The sequence below is a fragment of the Vidua macroura genome, chromosome 25, assembly GCF_024509145.1.
Source record: "Vidua macroura isolate BioBank_ID:100142 chromosome 25, ASM2450914v1, whole genome shotgun sequence".
NCBI classification, from domain to species: domain Eukaryota; kingdom Metazoa; phylum Chordata; class Aves; order Passeriformes; family Viduidae; genus Vidua; species Vidua macroura.
The window spans coordinates 6,630,488-6,648,430 of NC_071595.1; the positions used below are offsets into that span (position 1 = coordinate 6,630,488).

At 52.8% G+C, this 17,943-nt stretch overlaps 1 protein-coding gene and 2 non-coding genes across 10 annotated transcripts in view; all 3 read left to right on the plus strand.

The window, feature by feature from the left end:
• The window catches only part of PUM1 (pumilio RNA binding family member 1), an 88,681-nt gene that overhangs the window by 54,373 nt on the left and 16,365 nt on the right, over positions 1-17,943 (plus strand). For all 8 annotated transcript variants that reach the window (XM_053998513.1, XM_053998512.1, XM_053998516.1 and 5 more), the window contains 5 exons: positions 2,145-2,296; positions 5,572-5,710; positions 7,094-7,237; positions 8,979-9,275; positions 13,443-13,679. In XM_053998513.1, coding sequence (XP_053854488.1) covers positions 2,145-2,296; positions 5,572-5,710; positions 7,094-7,237; positions 8,979-9,275; positions 13,443-13,679 — 969 coding nt within the window. The remainder of the gene's footprint in view (positions 1-2,144; positions 2,297-5,571; positions 5,711-7,093; positions 7,238-8,978; positions 9,276-13,442; positions 13,680-17,943) is intronic.
• On the plus strand, positions 127-211 carry LOC128819162 (small nucleolar RNA SNORD103/SNORD85). The gene has a single exon (XR_008440664.1). It is a non-coding gene; the product is annotated as a small nucleolar RNA SNORD103/SNORD85 (small nucleolar RNA).
• Positions 7,839-7,930, plus strand: LOC128819163 (small nucleolar RNA SNORD103/SNORD85). Its single transcript, XR_008440665.1, has one exon. It is a non-coding gene; the product is annotated as a small nucleolar RNA SNORD103/SNORD85 (small nucleolar RNA).

Genomic DNA, 17,943 nt, shown 5'->3' on the forward strand with positions numbered 1-17,943 from the left:
AGACACAGCATGGGCAATCTTTGCTTCCAGAGGAGCTGGAGTTTTTGTTTTCCCAGGAATGCCCAGCTCTGCTGAGTGCAGGAGCAGGTGCAGCACGGAGGGGGAGCAGCTCTGGGTGCTGTGGGGTCTGGCAGTGATGCCACACTTGCCCTCACTGAGAACTCTGTTCAATAATGAGCCTCTCTCCTGTGCCTGGAGCAGCTGAGCCAGACTCGCAGCCCTTTCAAACCCAGCTGCTGCAAACCTCAAGGTCTCCTCTGCCTTTATACACCCGAGGCTTTGGCAGCAACCTCTGCCTAGGAGAAAAGCCCATCTAGGCTGTGCTTGCTTGATAGTTAGAGCTGAGACTAAAATCTCCCAGAGAGATTTTGCCCAGATGAAGGGATTGCAGCAACTTCCAGCAGCCTGAGGGCAAATGCAGGTTAATGACTTGCATTAAAAGGGAGCAGTTGCAGCTCTTGCCCTGTTGGGTGCAGGAGAACCCTGGGAGTTGGGGTCTGATGTGCATTCAGTGATGATAAACAGGTTAAAATCACTCCCTGCTTACCTGTCTGTGCCTGCTGAGGTACTGCAGGCACCACCTTTGTGGCACTGATTCATTTGCTGTGGGTTTTTTTTTTTTTTTTTTCAATTTTAGCTGGCACTGCTCATGAATTTCCAGGTTGGAAGGTAAGAAATGAGTGGTTGCTGCTCCAGATCTGAGTAGGAGAAGCAGATCAGCCTCTCTGGTTCTGTAAATCCAGCAAGGATGGGCTTTGGGGTGAGATACAAATGCAGGTGTTCAGCATCTGCCTGGAATTAGCCAGCACCTCCCTGCTCTGCACAGAGCTGGGCACCTCAGTCCTAAATTTGGGGAAAGCACAGTAGTTAAAACCAGAGTAATATAATGAGAGTAACTCTTACACGTTTGAATTAAGAATTTAATATTTGGCACAAAACATGGAATGAATGTTCTGAAGTGTGGATGTGGGAGCAGGAGCTCATCCAGCTCCTTGATACTCTGCAGGAGTTCAGCTGAGCCTGTTACTGTGTTAAAAAATCAAGAAGAAAGGAACAAAACCCAAAAGGAAAAGGGACTTCCAGGATTTCCCCCCGTTGTCACAGCCAGGCTAACACTGAACACTGTTTGCACCTCCCTTTTTGTGTCATCCCTCATTTTGCATGGAATTACACACTTGGGCAGAACCCAAGTGCTGATTGTCTCTCTTTAAAAAGAAAAAATCCTGGTTTTACCCCAGACATGACCAAGGTTCTCTAAAGATTTGTTTATTCTGGTGTCACACCTGACTCTGGCTCTGCCCGAGCTATTCCTGCTGTGGGGAGGGAGCCTTGGAATGGGGGATGGATTTGGGAATCAAAGGGAAGGAACACTTCTGCCTTTCTGTTCACCTTTCCTACAGATACCAAACAGTTGAATTAAAAAATATGATTGGATTCCCATCTGTGTTACTGGGTGGGGAGGGCTCCTCCCTCCAGCACTGAGAACCTCCTCAGCCTTATTCTAACTGGGATTATTTAAGGAGAGAGGCTGCCATTCTGCTATCTCCAAATTTCTGTGGTGTCCTGAGACCTGATAAACACAAGGAACCTTCAAAAGTGAGGCCTTTTCTGCTGCTCTCCAAGATTATTATTATTATTATTTTTAAGGCTCTTAAGTTTGAGGAGGGAATGTGGGAAGGGACAGGATCGTGCAGCCTCTTTTAGGGAAGATTTGCAGATGCAAAGCAGGGCTGGAAAAAGCATTTTAATACTTGAGGGTTGATGCACTCCAGCTGTGAAGAGTGTTTGGTGATTTGTTGAGGAACTGAAGGTAGATGGCAGTGAGCTGTGAATGTCAGCTGGGGTGAGCAGTCGAAACAAGGTTCTTCTCTTGGGCTTGGAGATTCTTGTTCCTTCTCTGTTAAAACCAGGGCACACCAATAAAAACATGGAATCACTGCTGGCAGAGTTGACCTCGTGCAGTGATGAAATTCCAGGTCTGACTTGAAACTTTATAAAATGCGTGACCCAAATGCCAGATCCCTCTGTGTTTGCAGAGAGTTTCACGCAGATCCCATTAAACCAGCCACGATGAGCAGGCATTTTCGGGGTGCTGTGTGCCCCTTGTCCCTCCAGGAGCTCACCCTGCCCGTGCTGTGTTCCAGGTCCAGCTGTGGTCCCTCACCAGTACTATGGAGTCACTCCCTGGGGAGTTTATCCTGCCAGCCTCTTCCAGCAGCAGGCGGCCGCCGCCGCCGCCGCCACCAACTCGGCCAGCCAGCAAAGCACGCAGCAGACGCAGCAGGGCCAGCAGCAGGTAAGGCCTGGGCCCTCCTGGCCTTGGGCTGGGGAATGTCCTCAGCTGGGAATGACCCCCAGGGATGGTGGATTGCAGCCCCTGGCCCTACACAGACCCCCAGCAATCCCAGCCTGGGCATCCCTGGCAGCGCTGTCCAAACTCTGCAGCCTCGGGGCCATTCATGCCCATTCCTGTGCCCATTCCCATTCCTGTGCCCCCATTCCCGTGCCCATTCCCATTCCCATGCCCCCATTCCCGTGCCCATTCCCATGCCCCCATTCCCGTGCCCATTCCAATGCCCATGCCCCAATTGCCATGCCCATTCCCATGCCCCGATTCCCAGTCCCATTCCCCTGCCCCCGTGCCCATGCCCGCTCCCATTCCCATGCCCATTCCCTTGCCCATGCCTGTACCCACTCCCATGCCCATTCCCATTCCTGTGCCCATTCCCATGCCATGCTTGTGCCCATTCCCTCTGGGGGAACAGCAGCAGGGGGAATTCCTTCCCAGAAAGGGTGATGGGACAATGTAAGGGGTTGCCCACTGGAGGGGAGTCCCTGTGCCTGGAGGTGCTTAAGGAGAGCCTGGATGTCACTGTGTCACTGGGTGCCAGGGTCTGGGTGCCATGGTCTGGGTGCCAGGGTCTGGGTGACAGGGTCTGGGTGCCATGGTCTGGGTGCCAGGGTCTGGGTGCCATGGTCTGGGTGACAGGGTCTGGGTGCCATGGTCTGGGTGACAGGGTCTGGGTGCCATGGTCTGGGTGCCATGGTCTGGGTGCCAGGGTCTGGGTGCCAGGGTCTGGGTGCCATGGTCTGGGTGCCATGGTCTGGGTGCCATGGTCTGTGTGCCATGGTCTGGGTGCCAGGGTCTGGGTGCCAGGGTCTGGGTGCCATGGTCTGGGTGCCAGGGTGGTGTCAGCTCACACGTTGGACTTGGTGATCTCAAAGGTCTTTCCCAGCCCAGCTGATTCTGTGTAAAACCAGCCCAAGCCTCCCCTGACACAGCTCCAGCCATTCAAAACCCTGATTTTTTTCCATGACCGATCCTGACCTCAGCTCTGAGTAGTTTTAAATGAGGAGAAAACCCTTTGGCCTCTCCTAAAGACAAAGGGACAGGAGCCATCTGTACATTTGTAATTTGATTTATCTGTCATGCACGTGGAGAGTGGCACATGTGCAGGGGTGCTGGTGAATTACTGACTGTCAGTGCTTTAAAACACCCCTGGGTCAGGCTGGGAATGGCCTGAGCTGTGCAGCAGCAAACCTGTGGTGCTGCTGGTGTGTGAGGGGGAATCCCCAGGAGCCAGAGCTGGGCTTCAGTCCCCTCAGCAGCTCTCCTGTCTAGTCCTTGGTGATGGAGGTGGCAGAATAAAGAGCAACTGGCAGCTGAATCTTTCAGCTCAGAACTGAAAACCCTTTGAAAACCAAGCCCCAGTGTCAGGAGGTGTTCTAAGGCCTTTACAGATGCAGCAAGCATGAGCTGAGAAAGCTTCTGCAAAGGCTCAGGCTATTAAAATAAAATATCTCCGTGCCAGTGGCCTTTATGGGATGTTTCATTACTTTTATGGCCGTGGAGCAGGCGTGAGTGGGGTCGGGAGCGGGGTTTGGAATGCAAGCCTCGCTCTGAGGGGATGCAGCAGGGATTGTTTGCATTAAAAGTGCTGAGGCAGAGGCTTTGGGAACCTGGAGCAGAGTGTGGACACTTGATTTGTCACCCTTGTGACATCTTAATAGTGTGTTAATAAAACCCACCAGCATTCCAGTGCTGCAGTCTGCACCCCCTGGAATTCTTGGCTCCCAGAGATTGCCTGGGCTGGAGGGTTCCTGTTGGGGATGGAGAGAGATGGGGAGAGAGTGATCAGAATCCGATTTTGCTGTGGGATACAAACACTTATGTACTATTTTAGGGAGAATAGTAATGTGTACTACGATGATGAGGTTAAAATCACATACACACACGTATGCATGTAACAACATCTCTCGCTTGCACAGTTCAGTGGGATTTTCTTTTTTCTGGTAAATCCATCTGATTGAATCTTCTTGCAGTTCAGGTCTAATTTTCAAAGTTCTGTTTGCTTTTGCCAAGGCATCCTGTTATCAAATCTCTTATGTTAGCCAGCTCCACAGTCTATCATCTCTCTGTGTCCCCCCCCATAGCAATGGGTTCCTGTGCAGGCTCGGGGGCACATCCCAGTCAGTGAAGCTGGGGATCCTCCCCAGCCTCTCCGTGCACAGAGTCAGTTCTTGCTGTTAATAACTCGAGCAGGTGACAGCCACGATGTCACCTTTGCAGCAGGATGTGCTGAGGACACAGGGCTGGCTCGTTTAATAAGCTGAGCTTGCAGATTCCTGCACCAGCTCTGAGCGAGGCTCTGCCAAACCAAGCCTGTCCCAGGTAACTGCAGGGTGGCCACTCTGCCATCCTCCCTTCTGAGGGACCCCCACCACAGCACTCGTCCCTGCAAACCCCACTGGGGGCTCTGTGGTCATGATTTCCTGTGATTTAAGCCTTGTGTCACCAGGTCTCTGCCCTCTACAGGGGCTGGTGGCTTGGTGACACCCAGGTCACCTCCTGTCACCCGAGCCCAGCTCCTGCACGGGGCTTTGTAAGGTTTCTGCTCAGAGGGCTTTTAGTGGGGCTGTGGTGACAGGGACCAAACGTTAGCTGGGGTGGGCAGGTGGCTTGTCCACACTTCTGGCAGAGGATGAGTGTTGGAGGTGGGATCAGGGAATTAGAAAGGTTGGAGAAACTCCCTAAAGATCATCGAGCCCACGCATTAACCCAGCACTGACCCCTGTTCCAGGCACCCCTCCATGTGTGTTTTGCACACTTCAGGGATGGGGGCTCCACCACTGCCCTGGGCAGGCAGTTCCAAAGCCTGAGCACCCTTCAGTGAAGGAATTTTCCCTGCTGTCCACCCTGAGCCTGCCCTGGCCCAGCCTGAGGCCGTTCCCTCTCCTCCTGTCCCTGTTCCCTGGAGCAGAGCCCGACCCCCCCGGCTGTCCCCTCCTGGCAGGAGCTGTGCAGAGCCACAAGGTCCCCCCTGAGCCTCCTTTTCTCCAGGCTGAGCCCCTTCCCAGCTCCCTCAGCCTCTCCTGGGGCTGCAGCCCCTTCCCAGCTCCCTTCCCTTCCCTGGGCTCGCTCCAGCCCCTCCAGGTCCTTTTTGAATGTGAAGAAAAGTGAATTAAGAGCAAAGCAGAGAAGGTTCCCCCCGGTGGTGCTCCTGCTGTGCCTGGTGAGAGTGGCTCTCTCCTGGACCCAGAATAACCCCGTGGCTGTTCTGTCCTCTCCAGGTGCTCCGTGGAGGAGCCAGCCAGCGTCCCCTGACTCCCAACCAGAACCAGCAGGGCCAGCAGACGGATCCTCTGGTGGCCGCCGCCGCCGTCAACTCCGCGCTCGCCTTCGGCCAGGGGCTGGCAGCAGGAATGCCAGGTACCAGCATTCCCAGCCAGGGAGAGCCTGGGGAATGGCATCTCCCAGGGCTGCCTTTGCCTGGCACCAGCAGTGCCTGCTTGTGTTGGTTTGGGGGTTCCTTCCGGGGCTGGGGTGTCCCCAGCTGGCAGCACTGAGGGGTCACGGGTGACCTTGTGGCACAGGTGACAGCAGTGTTATCTCCCTGTGCTGGCACTGTACTCCAAGAATCGATGGCTCCTGTGGAAAATCACCTCCAGGTTTTTCTGTGGATCGTGCAAGCTTAAGGGAACTGTATTTTAAACCTCAGAGGTTTCTTAGTCCCCTTCTTTCATCTCAGCTCTCCATCCCTGCCAGGTGCTTGACTTAACAGGGGCTTCCTTCCATGACTGCTCTTCCAAGAGGCTTAAAAACAGGAAAAGAAAAGGGATAAAAGGGAGCAGGGTTTAGTTCTCATTTCTAGCTCTTCACTGGAGGAGCTGCTGTAGGAATTCTGACTCTGATCCCTGAGGCTTTGGGGTAAAATGCAGCTGAAATTCAGTTATTCAGGACATTATTGTGATGGCAAAGCACAAACCTGAGCTCATTAGAATAATGTGCAGATATGTCCTGCTGGTCAAATGGAAGGAAAAATGGATTATTTGGGTTTCAGGTCTCCTTGCTGGCACTGTCACGTCCTCGTTAATTGGGTTTTTCTGTTGTTTAAGAAGAATGTTGCAGTATTAAGTTACAGAGTGAACTGTGCAGATTTCCAGCAGTCTGCAGATTTCCTTTAATCTCTGTTATTTGGGTTGTATTTGCAAAGCAAATACACACATATATACAATTATAGATGTATGTTTGTACTTGTATTTGCAAAGCAAATATTCCCAGGGAGTGACCCCCCACCTTAGAGAGTCACTGCATTTAATTTTATTGTTTTCATTTAATGTGGAATTCCCTAATGAGGTGCCTAAATCACTGTGTTCTGGAGCCTGCTGCTGTGTGTATCAGCAGCATTTATGAGAGTTTATTTACATGCATTAAAGAATATTTTATGGTACCAACCTTCCAAAATGCAGAAGTGGAAGTTCCCTGTGGGTGCACCATGGCAGCCCCAGCTCTGAGCAATCCCAGCACATGTTGTGTGTATCATGGAGCAGAAATGGAGCTTTTGTATTTCAAACCCTTTTTTAGCTGAATTTGCACTGGTGACAGTGTAATAGAAAAGATTCAGGCAGCAAAAAATCTTTTCTACCTGCAATTCTTAGTGTAAAATCGTGGACATTTTTGGGGAAAGCAGGGCTGTTCTTGCTTCTTTTTTTCCCATTCAGCTTTTCCTTTAAAAACCCTCTTGCACTGCACTCACCTGGACGTGACTGATGTGTTTGTCACCTGCCCTGTCACCTGTGCTTGCCTCTGCAGGTTACCCAGTGCTGGCTCCTGCTGCTTATTATGACCAAACAGGAGCCCTCGTGGTCAACGCCGGGGCCAGGAACGGCCTGGGGGCTCCCGTGCGCCTGGTGGCCCCTGCCCCTGTCATCATCAGCTCCTCTGCAGCCCAGGCAGGTGAGTCCTGTCCCCTCCCTGGGTCAGGCAGGTGAGTCCTGTCCCCTCCTGCTCAGGCAGGTGAGTCCTGTCCCCTCCCTGGGTCAGGCAGGTGAGTCCTGTCCTTCCCTGCTCAGGCAGGTGAGTCCTGTCCTTCCCTGCTCAGGCAGGTGAGTCTTGTCCTTCCCTGGGTCAGGCAGGTGAGTCCTGTCCCCTCCCTGGGTCAGGCAGGTGAGTCCTGTCCCCTCCCTGGGTCAGGCAGGTGAGTCCTGTCCCCTCCTGCTCAGGCAGGTGAGTCCTGTCCCCTCCTGCTCAGGCAGGTGAGTCCTGTCCTTCCCTGGGTCAGGCAGGTGAGTCCTGTCCTTCCCTGCTCAGGCAGGTGAGTCCTGTCCCCTCCTGCTCAGGCAGGTGAGTCCTGTCCTTCCCTGGGTCAGGCAGGTGAGTCCTGTCCCCTCCCTGGGTCAGGCAGGTGAGTCCTGTCCTTCCCTGCTCAGGCAGGTGAGTCCTGTCCCCTCCCTGGGTCAGGCAGGTGAGTCCTGGCCCCCACAGTGGTTCAGACAGGTGGCTTCAGGTCCCTCCAAGTGCCTGCTGTGTCCCCAGTGTCCCCACCCCTCCGTGCTCTGCTGGCAGTGATGACAAACTTGCCCTCACTGAGATCCATCCAGGGGTTGTTGCTGAGAACCATCCTCTGTGCTCAACTTGGGCTGAGCCTGCGGAGCAGCCACGGAGAGGGGGAGGAGCAGGAGCTGGAATGATTTTGGAGAGTTTTGTGGCAGGTGTTTAAATTTGTCCCCTGGCACCAGCTTTCTTACCTGCTGGAGCCTTCAGAATTCCCAGTGGCTCCAGGGAGAGCTCAGAGCCCCTCCAGGGGCTCCAGGAGAGCTGCAGAGGGACTGGGGACAAGGCCTGCAGGGACAGGAGCCAGGGAATGGCTCCCAGTGCCAGAGGGCAGGGCTGGATGGGATCTTGGGAATTGGGAATTGTTCCCTGGCAGGGTGGGGAGGGGCTGGGCTGGAATTGCCAGAGCAGCTGGGGCTGCCCCTGGATCCCTGGCAGTGCCCAAGGCCAGGCTGGAGCACCTGGCACAGTGGGAGGTGTCCCTGGGGTGGAACAGGAGGAGTTTTGAGGTCCTTTCCAACCCAAGCCATTCCCTGATTTGTGCTTTATCATACCACCATGCCTAAAATGGCCTTTGCCATGAGTTGCTTTGGCATTTACTTGGGTTCCTTAAGAGTTCAAGGCTTTTAAAAGGATTTTTCAATCTGTTGGTGTGAGCAGTGCTTGCCAGCACTGGGCTCAGATTATGAAATGGGCCTTCTAATTGTTTTTTCGTAGCTCTTGTTTATTTTGCTTTTTCTTTAACTTTGGAACTGGCTGAAAGCCAGAAGTCCTCGGGTTTGATGTTCTTGGCACTGCAAGTTCATGCTTCATGTGCTGAAGGATCATTTCAATGATTTCAAAACTCGGGTTTCTTAACTGGCCCTTGTGAGTGTAGGGCTGCACTGATTGGACTCTTGGATCTTTGGAGAAAGAACCATTCCTGGTTTTGATCTGTGCAGCCCCAACAGCACAAGAGCAGCAAGAGCAGCTGGGCATGGCTGTGGGCAGCTCCCTTAGAACAAACAGATTTATGCAGTGTTTTGTCCTGAAAGAAAAACCTGTAACAATTCAAAGCAACCTAAGTTTTAACTTCCAGAAGTGTGATGAAAATGGATCTTTTTCAGTGCCTTTTCCAATTTTTTCCCGTTTCTGTGTCCCGCAGCCGTGGCAGCGGCCGCGGCGTCGGCCAACGGAGCAGCAGGAGGGCTGGCAGGGACCACCAACGGCCCCTTCCGGCCCCTGGGCACGCAGCAGCCGCAGCCCCAGCCCCAGCAGCAGCCCACCAACAACCTGGCCTCCAGCTCCTTCTACGGCAACAACTCCCTGAGCAGCAACTCGCAGAGCAGCTCGCTGTTCTCGCAGGGCTCTGCCCAGCCCGCCAACACCTCGCTGGGCTTCGGCAGCAGCAGCTCCCTGGGAGCCACGCTGGGCTCGGCGCTGGGCGGCTTCGGCACGGCAGGTGAGGGCTGCAGGGCAGGGGAGAGGTGCAGGGCAGTGAGGGCTGCAGGGCAGGGCAGGGGAGGGCTGCAGGGCAGGGCAGGGGAGGGCTGCAGGGCAGATGAGGGGTGCAGGGCAGGGGAGGGCTGCAGGGCAGTGAGGGGTGCAGGGCAGGGGAGAGGTACAGGGCAGGGCAGGGGAGAGGTACAGGGCAGGGCAGGGGAGGGCTGCAGGGCAGGGCAGGGCTGTAGGGCAGGGGAGAGGTACAGGGCAGGTGAGGGCTGCAGGGCAGTGAGGGCTGCAGGGCAGTGAGGGGTGCAGGGGCAGTGAGGGGTGCCCAGCAGAGGAGGGGTGCAGGGCAGTGAGGGGTGCAGGGCAGTGAGGGGTGCCCAGCAGGGGAGGGGTGCAGGGGCAGTGAGGGGTGCAGGGCACGGCAGGTGAGGGCTGCAGGGCAGATGAGGGGTGCAGGGCAGGGCAGGGGAGGGCTGCAGGGCAGGGGAGAGGTACAGGGGCAGTGAGGGGTGCAGGGGCAGGTGAGGGCTGCAGGGCAGGGCAGGGCTGCAGGGTAGGTAAGGGTGCCCAGCAGGTGAGGGGTGCAGGGCAGGGGAGAGGTACAGAGCAGGTGAGGGGGTGCAGGGGCAGGGGAAGTGAGGGGTGCAGGGCAGTGAGGGGTGCAGGGCAGTGAGGGGTGCAGGGCAGTGAGGGGTGCAGGGCAGTGAGGGGTGCAGGGCAGTGAGGGGTGCAGGGCAGTGAGGGGTGCAGGGCAGTGAGGGGTGCAGGGCAGTGAGGGGTGCAGGGCAGGTGAGGGGTGCAGGGGCAGTGAGGGGTGCAGGGCAGTGAGGGGTGCAGGGCAGATGAGGGATGCAGGGCAGTGAGGGGTGCAGGGCAGTGAGGGGTGCAGGGCAGTGAGGGGTGCAGGGCAGTGAGGGGTGCAGGGCAGTGAGGGGTGCAGGGCAGGTGAGGGGTGCAGGGGCAGTGAGGGGTGCAGGGGCAGTGAGGGCTGCAGGGCAGTCAGGGGTGCAGGGCAGGGGAGGGGTGCAGGGCAGTGAGGGGTGCAGGGGCAGTCAGGGGTGCAGGGCAGTCAGGGGTGCAGGGCAGTGAGGGGTGCAGGGGCAGTCAGGGGTGCAGGGCAGTGAGGGTTGCAGGGCAGTGAGGGGTGCAGGGGCAGTGAGGGTTGCAGGGCAGTGAGGGATGCAGGGCAGTGAGGGATGCAGGGCAGTGAGGGGTGCAGGGCAGTCAGGGGTGCAGCTTTCGGTGCTGCCAGCCAGGGGTTGTGTACAGATCCCCAAGAGGACAGGGCTGCTGAGGGACGCCTCTGGAGCTGTTCATTTTCCAGCAGCAGTCTCATGACGTGGTTATGACATGGGAAGATGCCAGCAGCTCCCCGGCAGCAGACACGGAGCTCAGTGTTACAGCTCACTGTAAAAGTTGGGATATGGGAAAGGGAACACGTGCAAGGACCTCCTGGGCATCTGGAAATGCCCTTAGTGCACCCCACCTGGGACCACAGCAGCCCTGGGGGGAGGCAAGACGTGGAGGAATACAGAACATTGATTAGAAGAGGTATCAAAGAGGAGCTCCACGTAATCAAAATGCCCATAAGGCTTTCGATGAGCAGCAAAAGAGGGAAGAAACCCCAGCAGAGTGGTTGGAAAGGTTGAGGGAAGAATATGAGGCAATATTCAGGGGTTGACCCTGACACGGTGGCCAGACAGATCCTACTAAAGATAAATTTTGACCAGTCACACAAAGCAAAAGCATGTTGACAGTACTTTTATCCAACCACTGTAAGCACACGTACCTTTGGTTAGAGCAATGCTGGCTTATTTCAGGTACAATACCTGCTTGTAAGCCTTAAAACACAATGCACAGAGCTGTTATTAAGCTTAGAACTTCCTAATATCTCTCTAGAGATACTTTTCTGTAACATAGGGAGTTATTCTAGCCAAGCATGAATACACAGAGCATTGTTCTCTTTGTCCTTACTTTTGTACTTCTCATATGATTTTTTTTGCTGACAAATCTTAGGATTTCTGCTTAGCTCTAATTGCAGTTCTGCTGTCTCTGAGGCCTGCCTTTTGCAGCTTTCCCAAAACCCTCTGATGTTAAGGATTCCCACACCTGGGAAAAGGAGCGTGAGGAGAGCACCAGAGTTCAGGAGTTTGTGCTCTGAGCTGAGCCCTCCTCATCCATCCCGGCCTAACTGGGAATTTTCCTTTAGGGACTACTTCAGGCTTTAAAATCTGCAGCAGTTCTTGGCAAAAATGCTTTTAGTAGGTGATAATTAGCAGTAGCAGAGTAATTAACTTGGAAGTGTGTTTCCCTGCATGTGGAGTCCTGGGCTGACAGGAATTGGTTCCAGAGTGTGTCAACCCCTCTCACCTCGGAGTAAAGGCTGAGGAACTCCTCATGGCTTTAAAAAGCTGATCTGAGGTGGTTTCTGTGCTTTATTCTGGGAATTGTTCCCATCACGCACCAGAAGAATCACTCTGTGGTTGCAGACACCTCCCATCCATGCTTTGATGCTGGGCAGCTGGAGACCAAGGCTCCTTTCAGAATCAAACCCATCCAGAGATGTCTTTTAGGACTTTTTTTTTCCTTAGGTTTGTGGTTTTTTTGAAGTGGAACACTTGTTTTAATTACTGCTCAGTCTCAGGACAGTAATTATGTCCTGAACTTTGCTGCTCTCATCAATGTGAGGGGCAGGTTCCAACCTGGCTCCATCAGAACAGGCTCAGGGAGGAACAGTTTGCAATAAAAAGTTATTCTAAATATTTGAAGAGAGAGAATATTGAAGAGTTCAACCCAGCCTTGAGAATTGGAACCATCTTGGTTCCATGTAAACAAAGCATTTGCTTCTCTCCCCTCAGTTTATTTAACTAATTGAATTCCATGAGTGGTTTGCTCAGTGCCAAGATGCACAAAGTTGTTTTCCCTCAATCAATGAATAAAACTCTGATCCTGCTGCTTCTGGAGCCTGTGTGCACTCACCAAAGATGATCAATTCATTGCAGTTAACAATTTCACTGTTTATTAAACAAGATTTTAATGCAAAATTGATTTTTTCCCCTGCAAGTTGACAGTGCATTTAAAGAGTTTGTATTTGCCTATCGAGACAGCTCTTAAAAACCGTGGGGGTTAGGAGTGAAATTGAATTCAGATTTCCAGCTCCATAAAGCTGGGGGCAAACAGGAGCTGATTTCTCATCTGCTGCAAGATGAGCACAGGGATTTCAGCACCAGGCTGGGCACGCTCCTGAGCAAACAGGGAACATCTCCTGGCGCTGTGCTTCAGCTCTGATGGGCAGCAGCAAACAGGAGGGGGAGTTCAGATCTCCCTCAGCCCGGGAATGTGGGGGAAGGAGCTCTGGGGAGCTCAGACCTTCTCCTGAAGGGCCAGAGCAAAGGGCTCAGCGTGTCCCCAAGTGCTTGGGGTGTCCCCAAGTGCTCGGGGTGCCCCCAAAGGGCTCAGTGTGTCCCCAGAGTGCTCAGTGTGTCCCCAAGTGCTCGGGGTGTCCCCAAAGGGCTCAGCGTGTCCCCAGAGTGCTCAGTGTGTCCCCAATGTCTCAGTGTGTCCCCAAAGGTCTCAGTGTGTCCCCAATGTCTCAGTGTGTCCCCAATGTCTCAGTGTGTCCCCAAAGGGCTCAGTATGTCCCCAGAGTGCTCAGTGTGTCCCCAAGTGCTCACTGTGTCCCCAAAGGTCTCAGTGTGTCCCCAAGTGCTCGGGGTGTCCCCAAGTGCTCGGGGTGCCCCCAAAGGTCTCAGTGTGTCCCCAGAGTGCTCAGTGTGTCCCCAAGTGTTCAGTGTGTCCCCCAAAGGTCTCAGTGTGTCCCCAAAGGTCTCAGTGTGTCCCCAGAGTGCTCACCATGTCCCCAAAGGTCTCACTCTGTCCCCGAAGCTTGGTCCCTTCCTTTAGGGAGATTTTTATCCTTTGACCTTTCTACTCAGGGATTTTTGGAGCTGTTTCTCCATGTGCTGTGGCACAATAAAACCTCCAAAGGACTGGAGGCAAAGACAAGATCCCAGATCATTTTTTTAGCTGTTTGATCATTAACAACGTGGTTTTAACGACTCTGACTGGTTTTAATGCCTGTGTTTGATCACTTTCCCAAGCACCAGCCCAGTGCAGTGGCGCTGTGGCTCTGCAGTGGTGGGGCTGGTGGCATCTCCCATTTTTCCCGTTTCTGCAGTGGCCAACTCCACCACGGGCAGCGGCTCGCGCCGGGACTCGCTGACGGGCAGCAGTGACCTGTACAAGAGGACCTCGAGCAGCCTGACCCCCATCGGGCACAGCTTCTACAACGGCCTGGGCTTCTCCTCCTCCCCCGGGCCCGTGGGGATGCCCCTGCCCAGCCAAGGCCCCGGCCACTCGCAGACGCCTCCTCCTTCCCTGTCCTCACACGGATCCTCCTCCAGCCTCAACCTGGGTAAGAGCCCTGCTCTCCTCTCCTGGAGCATCCCTGATTCCCCGAGGCTGGAGTTCTGGGGGGGCTCACAATCACTGAGGTGGAAAATAATCTTGAATTCAAGTCCAGCCCTCCTGGTGTGTGTGTCCTTCGTGGTTCATCTTTCCTCCTTTTTCCTATCTTGGTTTGAACAGACAGGTGTCTGCTGAGGAGGGCAGGAGCCTCCCCTGAAATGGGAAATGCAAACCCCCTCCCTCTGAATTATTGTCATTCTGAAATTGAGGGGCTCTGAGGCAAAGATATGGGAGCAGGAATAACAGTTCTTTGCTAGGGAAATGAAAACTCCAAATGCAAGAGCACAAAGAAAGCAGTGCAGAGTCAGAGCAGGCCCTGGCAGGCTGTGGGGCAGGGTGCTGGCAGCAGTGCCATTCCATGGGGGCTCAGCCCTCCTGCAGTGCCAGCTGTGCTTCTGCTGGAGCAGGATCCTGCACAAGGCTGGAGTTTTCCTCTGGAGCTCCAGGGGTGCTTATGGAGCTCTTGTCCTTTGGGAATGCAGTGGATAAGGCTGCTGTGGTGTTGCAGAGCTCAGATTGGATCCAGGTAGGAATGCTTGGCTGCTCCCCCTGGGCGCAGCCTCTGCCCATGGGATGCTGGAATTTTCTCAGCCATGCAGGGGCACTCAGTGGCCATGGACAGAAGAGATCTCCTGGAGGGAGGATTGGCTGTGGGAGAGAGAAAGAAAAGTGCCCAGAGAACAGCAGAGAGCTGCCCCAGCTCTGACAGCTGGGACAGAACACACAGCCCCATTTCCAACCTGAGACATTTCCTCAGCTCAAAAATTAGGGATAATATTCCCAAGTGTTTATAAAACAGGATTTTCTTGCACTGGTCTTGGTAACAGTAACAATGTTTTGTGGAATAAAATACATAAGGAGAGTTGATCTTCAATTTAAATGGTTTTAAAGGGCATGTTTTAAAATACCCATTAAATTGGGAATAATGAGCTTGGAATACAATTCCTCCTTTAACCAATATTCCCTGGAGCAGTGCTCAGCTTTGAACTGAGGATTTGGTGACTTTACCTTGGAAAATTTCCCATCAGTGTGGCCTTATCAGAAGCACAGGAGAAATAATTTTGGGAAGATCCATGACTTTGTGCAGCTGAATCTTCTCAAAGAGCTTCTGCCTGGCTCACAATAAAATAAATCTTAAAAATAAATGAAGCAAATATTAAATAATAAAGCAGTGCCCATCTGAACCTCCTGCAGTGTTCATTCCCTCATAAACAAACCAAAGAGATTATTTGTTGCACCTGCAGCAGGTAATTTAATATTTCCTCCAAAAATTCACTTGGTTTTGGTTGTGTCATGAATCTGCTGGGTTTAACAAAACTTCTGCCTCTCAGAGCAGTTTTCCCCCCTCAGCAGACACTGTATTTATTATGTTTATTCCATGCATGTGTGATAAATCCAATGCTGGCTCTAGGTTAGCTGGAATAGTCATAAATATGAATTTTGAAGATCAGGTTTAGATTTACCATCGTGCCTTGTTCAGAGCTTGAATAGAACTGGAAGGATTTTGACTTTGTTTATGCAGCTGTGGGGGCCTTGGCTGGCAGTTAAATGGCCACAGTAAATTAGTCCTGAGGAGGAAGCAGATTCCAAACCTTGAAAAAAGCTGGTTGCCTCTGCAGCAAATCCAAAAATCTTAAAAATTCGTTGGAATCAAAGAACTTAAGAATTCCTCTGGATCAGTGGAAGGTCGATCTCTCTGGGAACAACCTCTGGAAAGAAATTGAAATCAGCACCCCCAGAAATGGGTTGTGCTCCAGAGGATCAGTGTGGGGCTTCCCATCTTCCCAAAGTATTCCTGTCCTTGTAGCCTTGTCCCCTCTGTGGCTGGTTCCGTGCTGGCTGATGCTGTAGGTCAGGTGTCACCTGGGATAGCTCTGATTTTGGGGGATTTGACTTTGAAATCCATGAAAAGTCGTTCTGTTTTTTCAAGTTGCGCTTTCATCAGTCGTGGGGCAGAGGGAAGGGGAGGTCTGGTTTCCTTTGTTATAAAATCAGTTCTAATGGGGAAGAGAAGGCTCCAGGGAGAGCTCAGAGCCCCTGCAGGGCCTGAAGGGGCTCCAGGAGAGCTGCAGAGGGACTGGGGACAAGGCCTGCAGGGACAGGAGCCAGGGAATGGCTCCCAGTGCCAGAGGGCAGGGCTGGATGGGATCTTGGGAATTGGGAATTGTTCCCTGGCAGGGTGGGCAGGGGCTGGGCTGGAATTGCCAGAGCAGCTGGGGCTGCCCCTGGATCCCTGGCAGTGCCCAAGGCCAGGCTGGAGCACCTGGGACAGTGGGAGGTGTCCCTGCCACGGCAGGGGTGGCACTGGGTGGGATTTAAGGTCCCTCCCACCCCAAACCATTCCCTGATTTCTCTGTAGTCCCACAAGCAGGCATCCAGGGATTCCAAGGATCCAGGGGCAGCCCCTGGGGATCCAGGGATCCTTTTCCTTCCTTGGGAAAGGAGAGTTCTGGCACCAGCTCCAGAGAAATTTGCCCAGCTCAGAGATGTAGAATCACAAAATATCCTGAGCTGGAAGTGAGCCACAGAGGTCATAATTAATAATTAATTAGGCTGTTATCAGATACAGATACAGAATTCTCATCCAGTTCCCTGCGTGGGTGCTTCCTCCAGGTGTCCATGGCCGAGGAGTGCAGCTCCCTCAGCTCTGTTTTTATGGAATATTTTCATTCCAGCCCAGCTGCCAGGAGCTGCTTCTCTGCAGCCAGCCCTGCCAAGGTTTCCTTGGAGCTCTCCCCTCCATGGCACAGATTCCTGCAGCTCATTTCCCTGGGATCCCCCCTGCCTCACCTCAGCCCTGCAGGGCCCTGTGTGATCAGGACTGAGTTCCACCCAGGAAAATCCATGCAGGCTCCTCCTGCACCAGCAGAGGGATCCCAAGCCCTGCAGGAAAGGCAGAAATCCAATCCTCTGCCGCCGTGCTGAGCCACATCCTGAAAAATTGCAGGCAGAGAAACAGCATTGGAAGGTTTAAGTTTGTTTAAGTTTGTTTATGTTTGTTTAAGAAGGTTAAAGCTTCTCTTTGTGGGATGAAGCATCACCTGTCCCCATATTCCTGGTTTGGGGTCACACAGCATCTCTGTTAATGTGGCTGCAGAAATTTTGACCATTTGTGAAAGCACAGGGCTTTAAAATCTTTCCTGGTTTTAATTGATTGGTATTACCTGTGTTTAATAGTGATTTGTGCGTTTATATCCACTTTTTTTATACTTTTATATCTATCCCCCACCCCCAGCACACTTCTTTTAACTCAGTCCTTGCCAGGGCAGCAGGAGAGGTGGGAAAAACCTGAGGATGGAGGCAAAGGCAGTGGAGACAGCAAAAAACTAGAATTTGGGAGTGTTGGGATTGCCCCTGGTCTGGTTCAGACATTTTGGACACAGAAGGAGGAGCAGAAGTTGTTGCACTCTGTCAGAAAGCCACAGTCACAGATTTGATGTCATTGAATAGAGTCAGAATCACAGAATTCCCTGACTCAGAAGGGATCATCAGAGTCCTTTGCTGGAGTCTGTAGCTGTTCCCACCCGAATCCAGCAGTGCCACAGATGCTTGGACACATCCCCTTCTAAATTCCTTGGTGGGCAGCTGTGGAGGATCAGAAATGGGACATCACACCATGATCAATATCATCAAGTGAAGCCAGTTTATTGCAAAAACAAAACTATATTTATACTGTTCTGTTGTTCACACACCTCAAGCTAATACATGATTGGTTAACTCCTGTGCATGCATTTTAAGCTTTTGGTTAATTTAGTTATTTTTTCTTCTTCGTGCATCTCGCTGCGGTTTTCTTGTCTGCCTTTACATCCTAAACTAGAGTTGAGTGTGTTCTTCTCCTTCCGTGTCCTTCAAGGGCATTGTGACCTTCTACTCAGTCTCTATGAAGGCTGGATTGTGCATATGTTGCACATGTCCATTGTCCTGCAAAAAACTCTCAACAAGCAGCTCACTCAACTTAGGAGTCACAAAATGGGATCATTGAGGTGGGAAAAGCCCTTTGGGGTCACTGGGTCCCACCTGTGACTGATTAACTCAGCCCAGCTGAGTGCCATGCCCAGGAATTCCTTTGACATCTCCTGGATGGGGAATCCAAACCTCCTTGGCCAGTTCCAAGGCCTGAACACCCTTCCAGTGAGGAAATCCTGCCTAGAAATCCCACCTAGAAATTCTTCTTAGAAATCCCACCTCAAAATCCTGTTTAGCTGAATGTC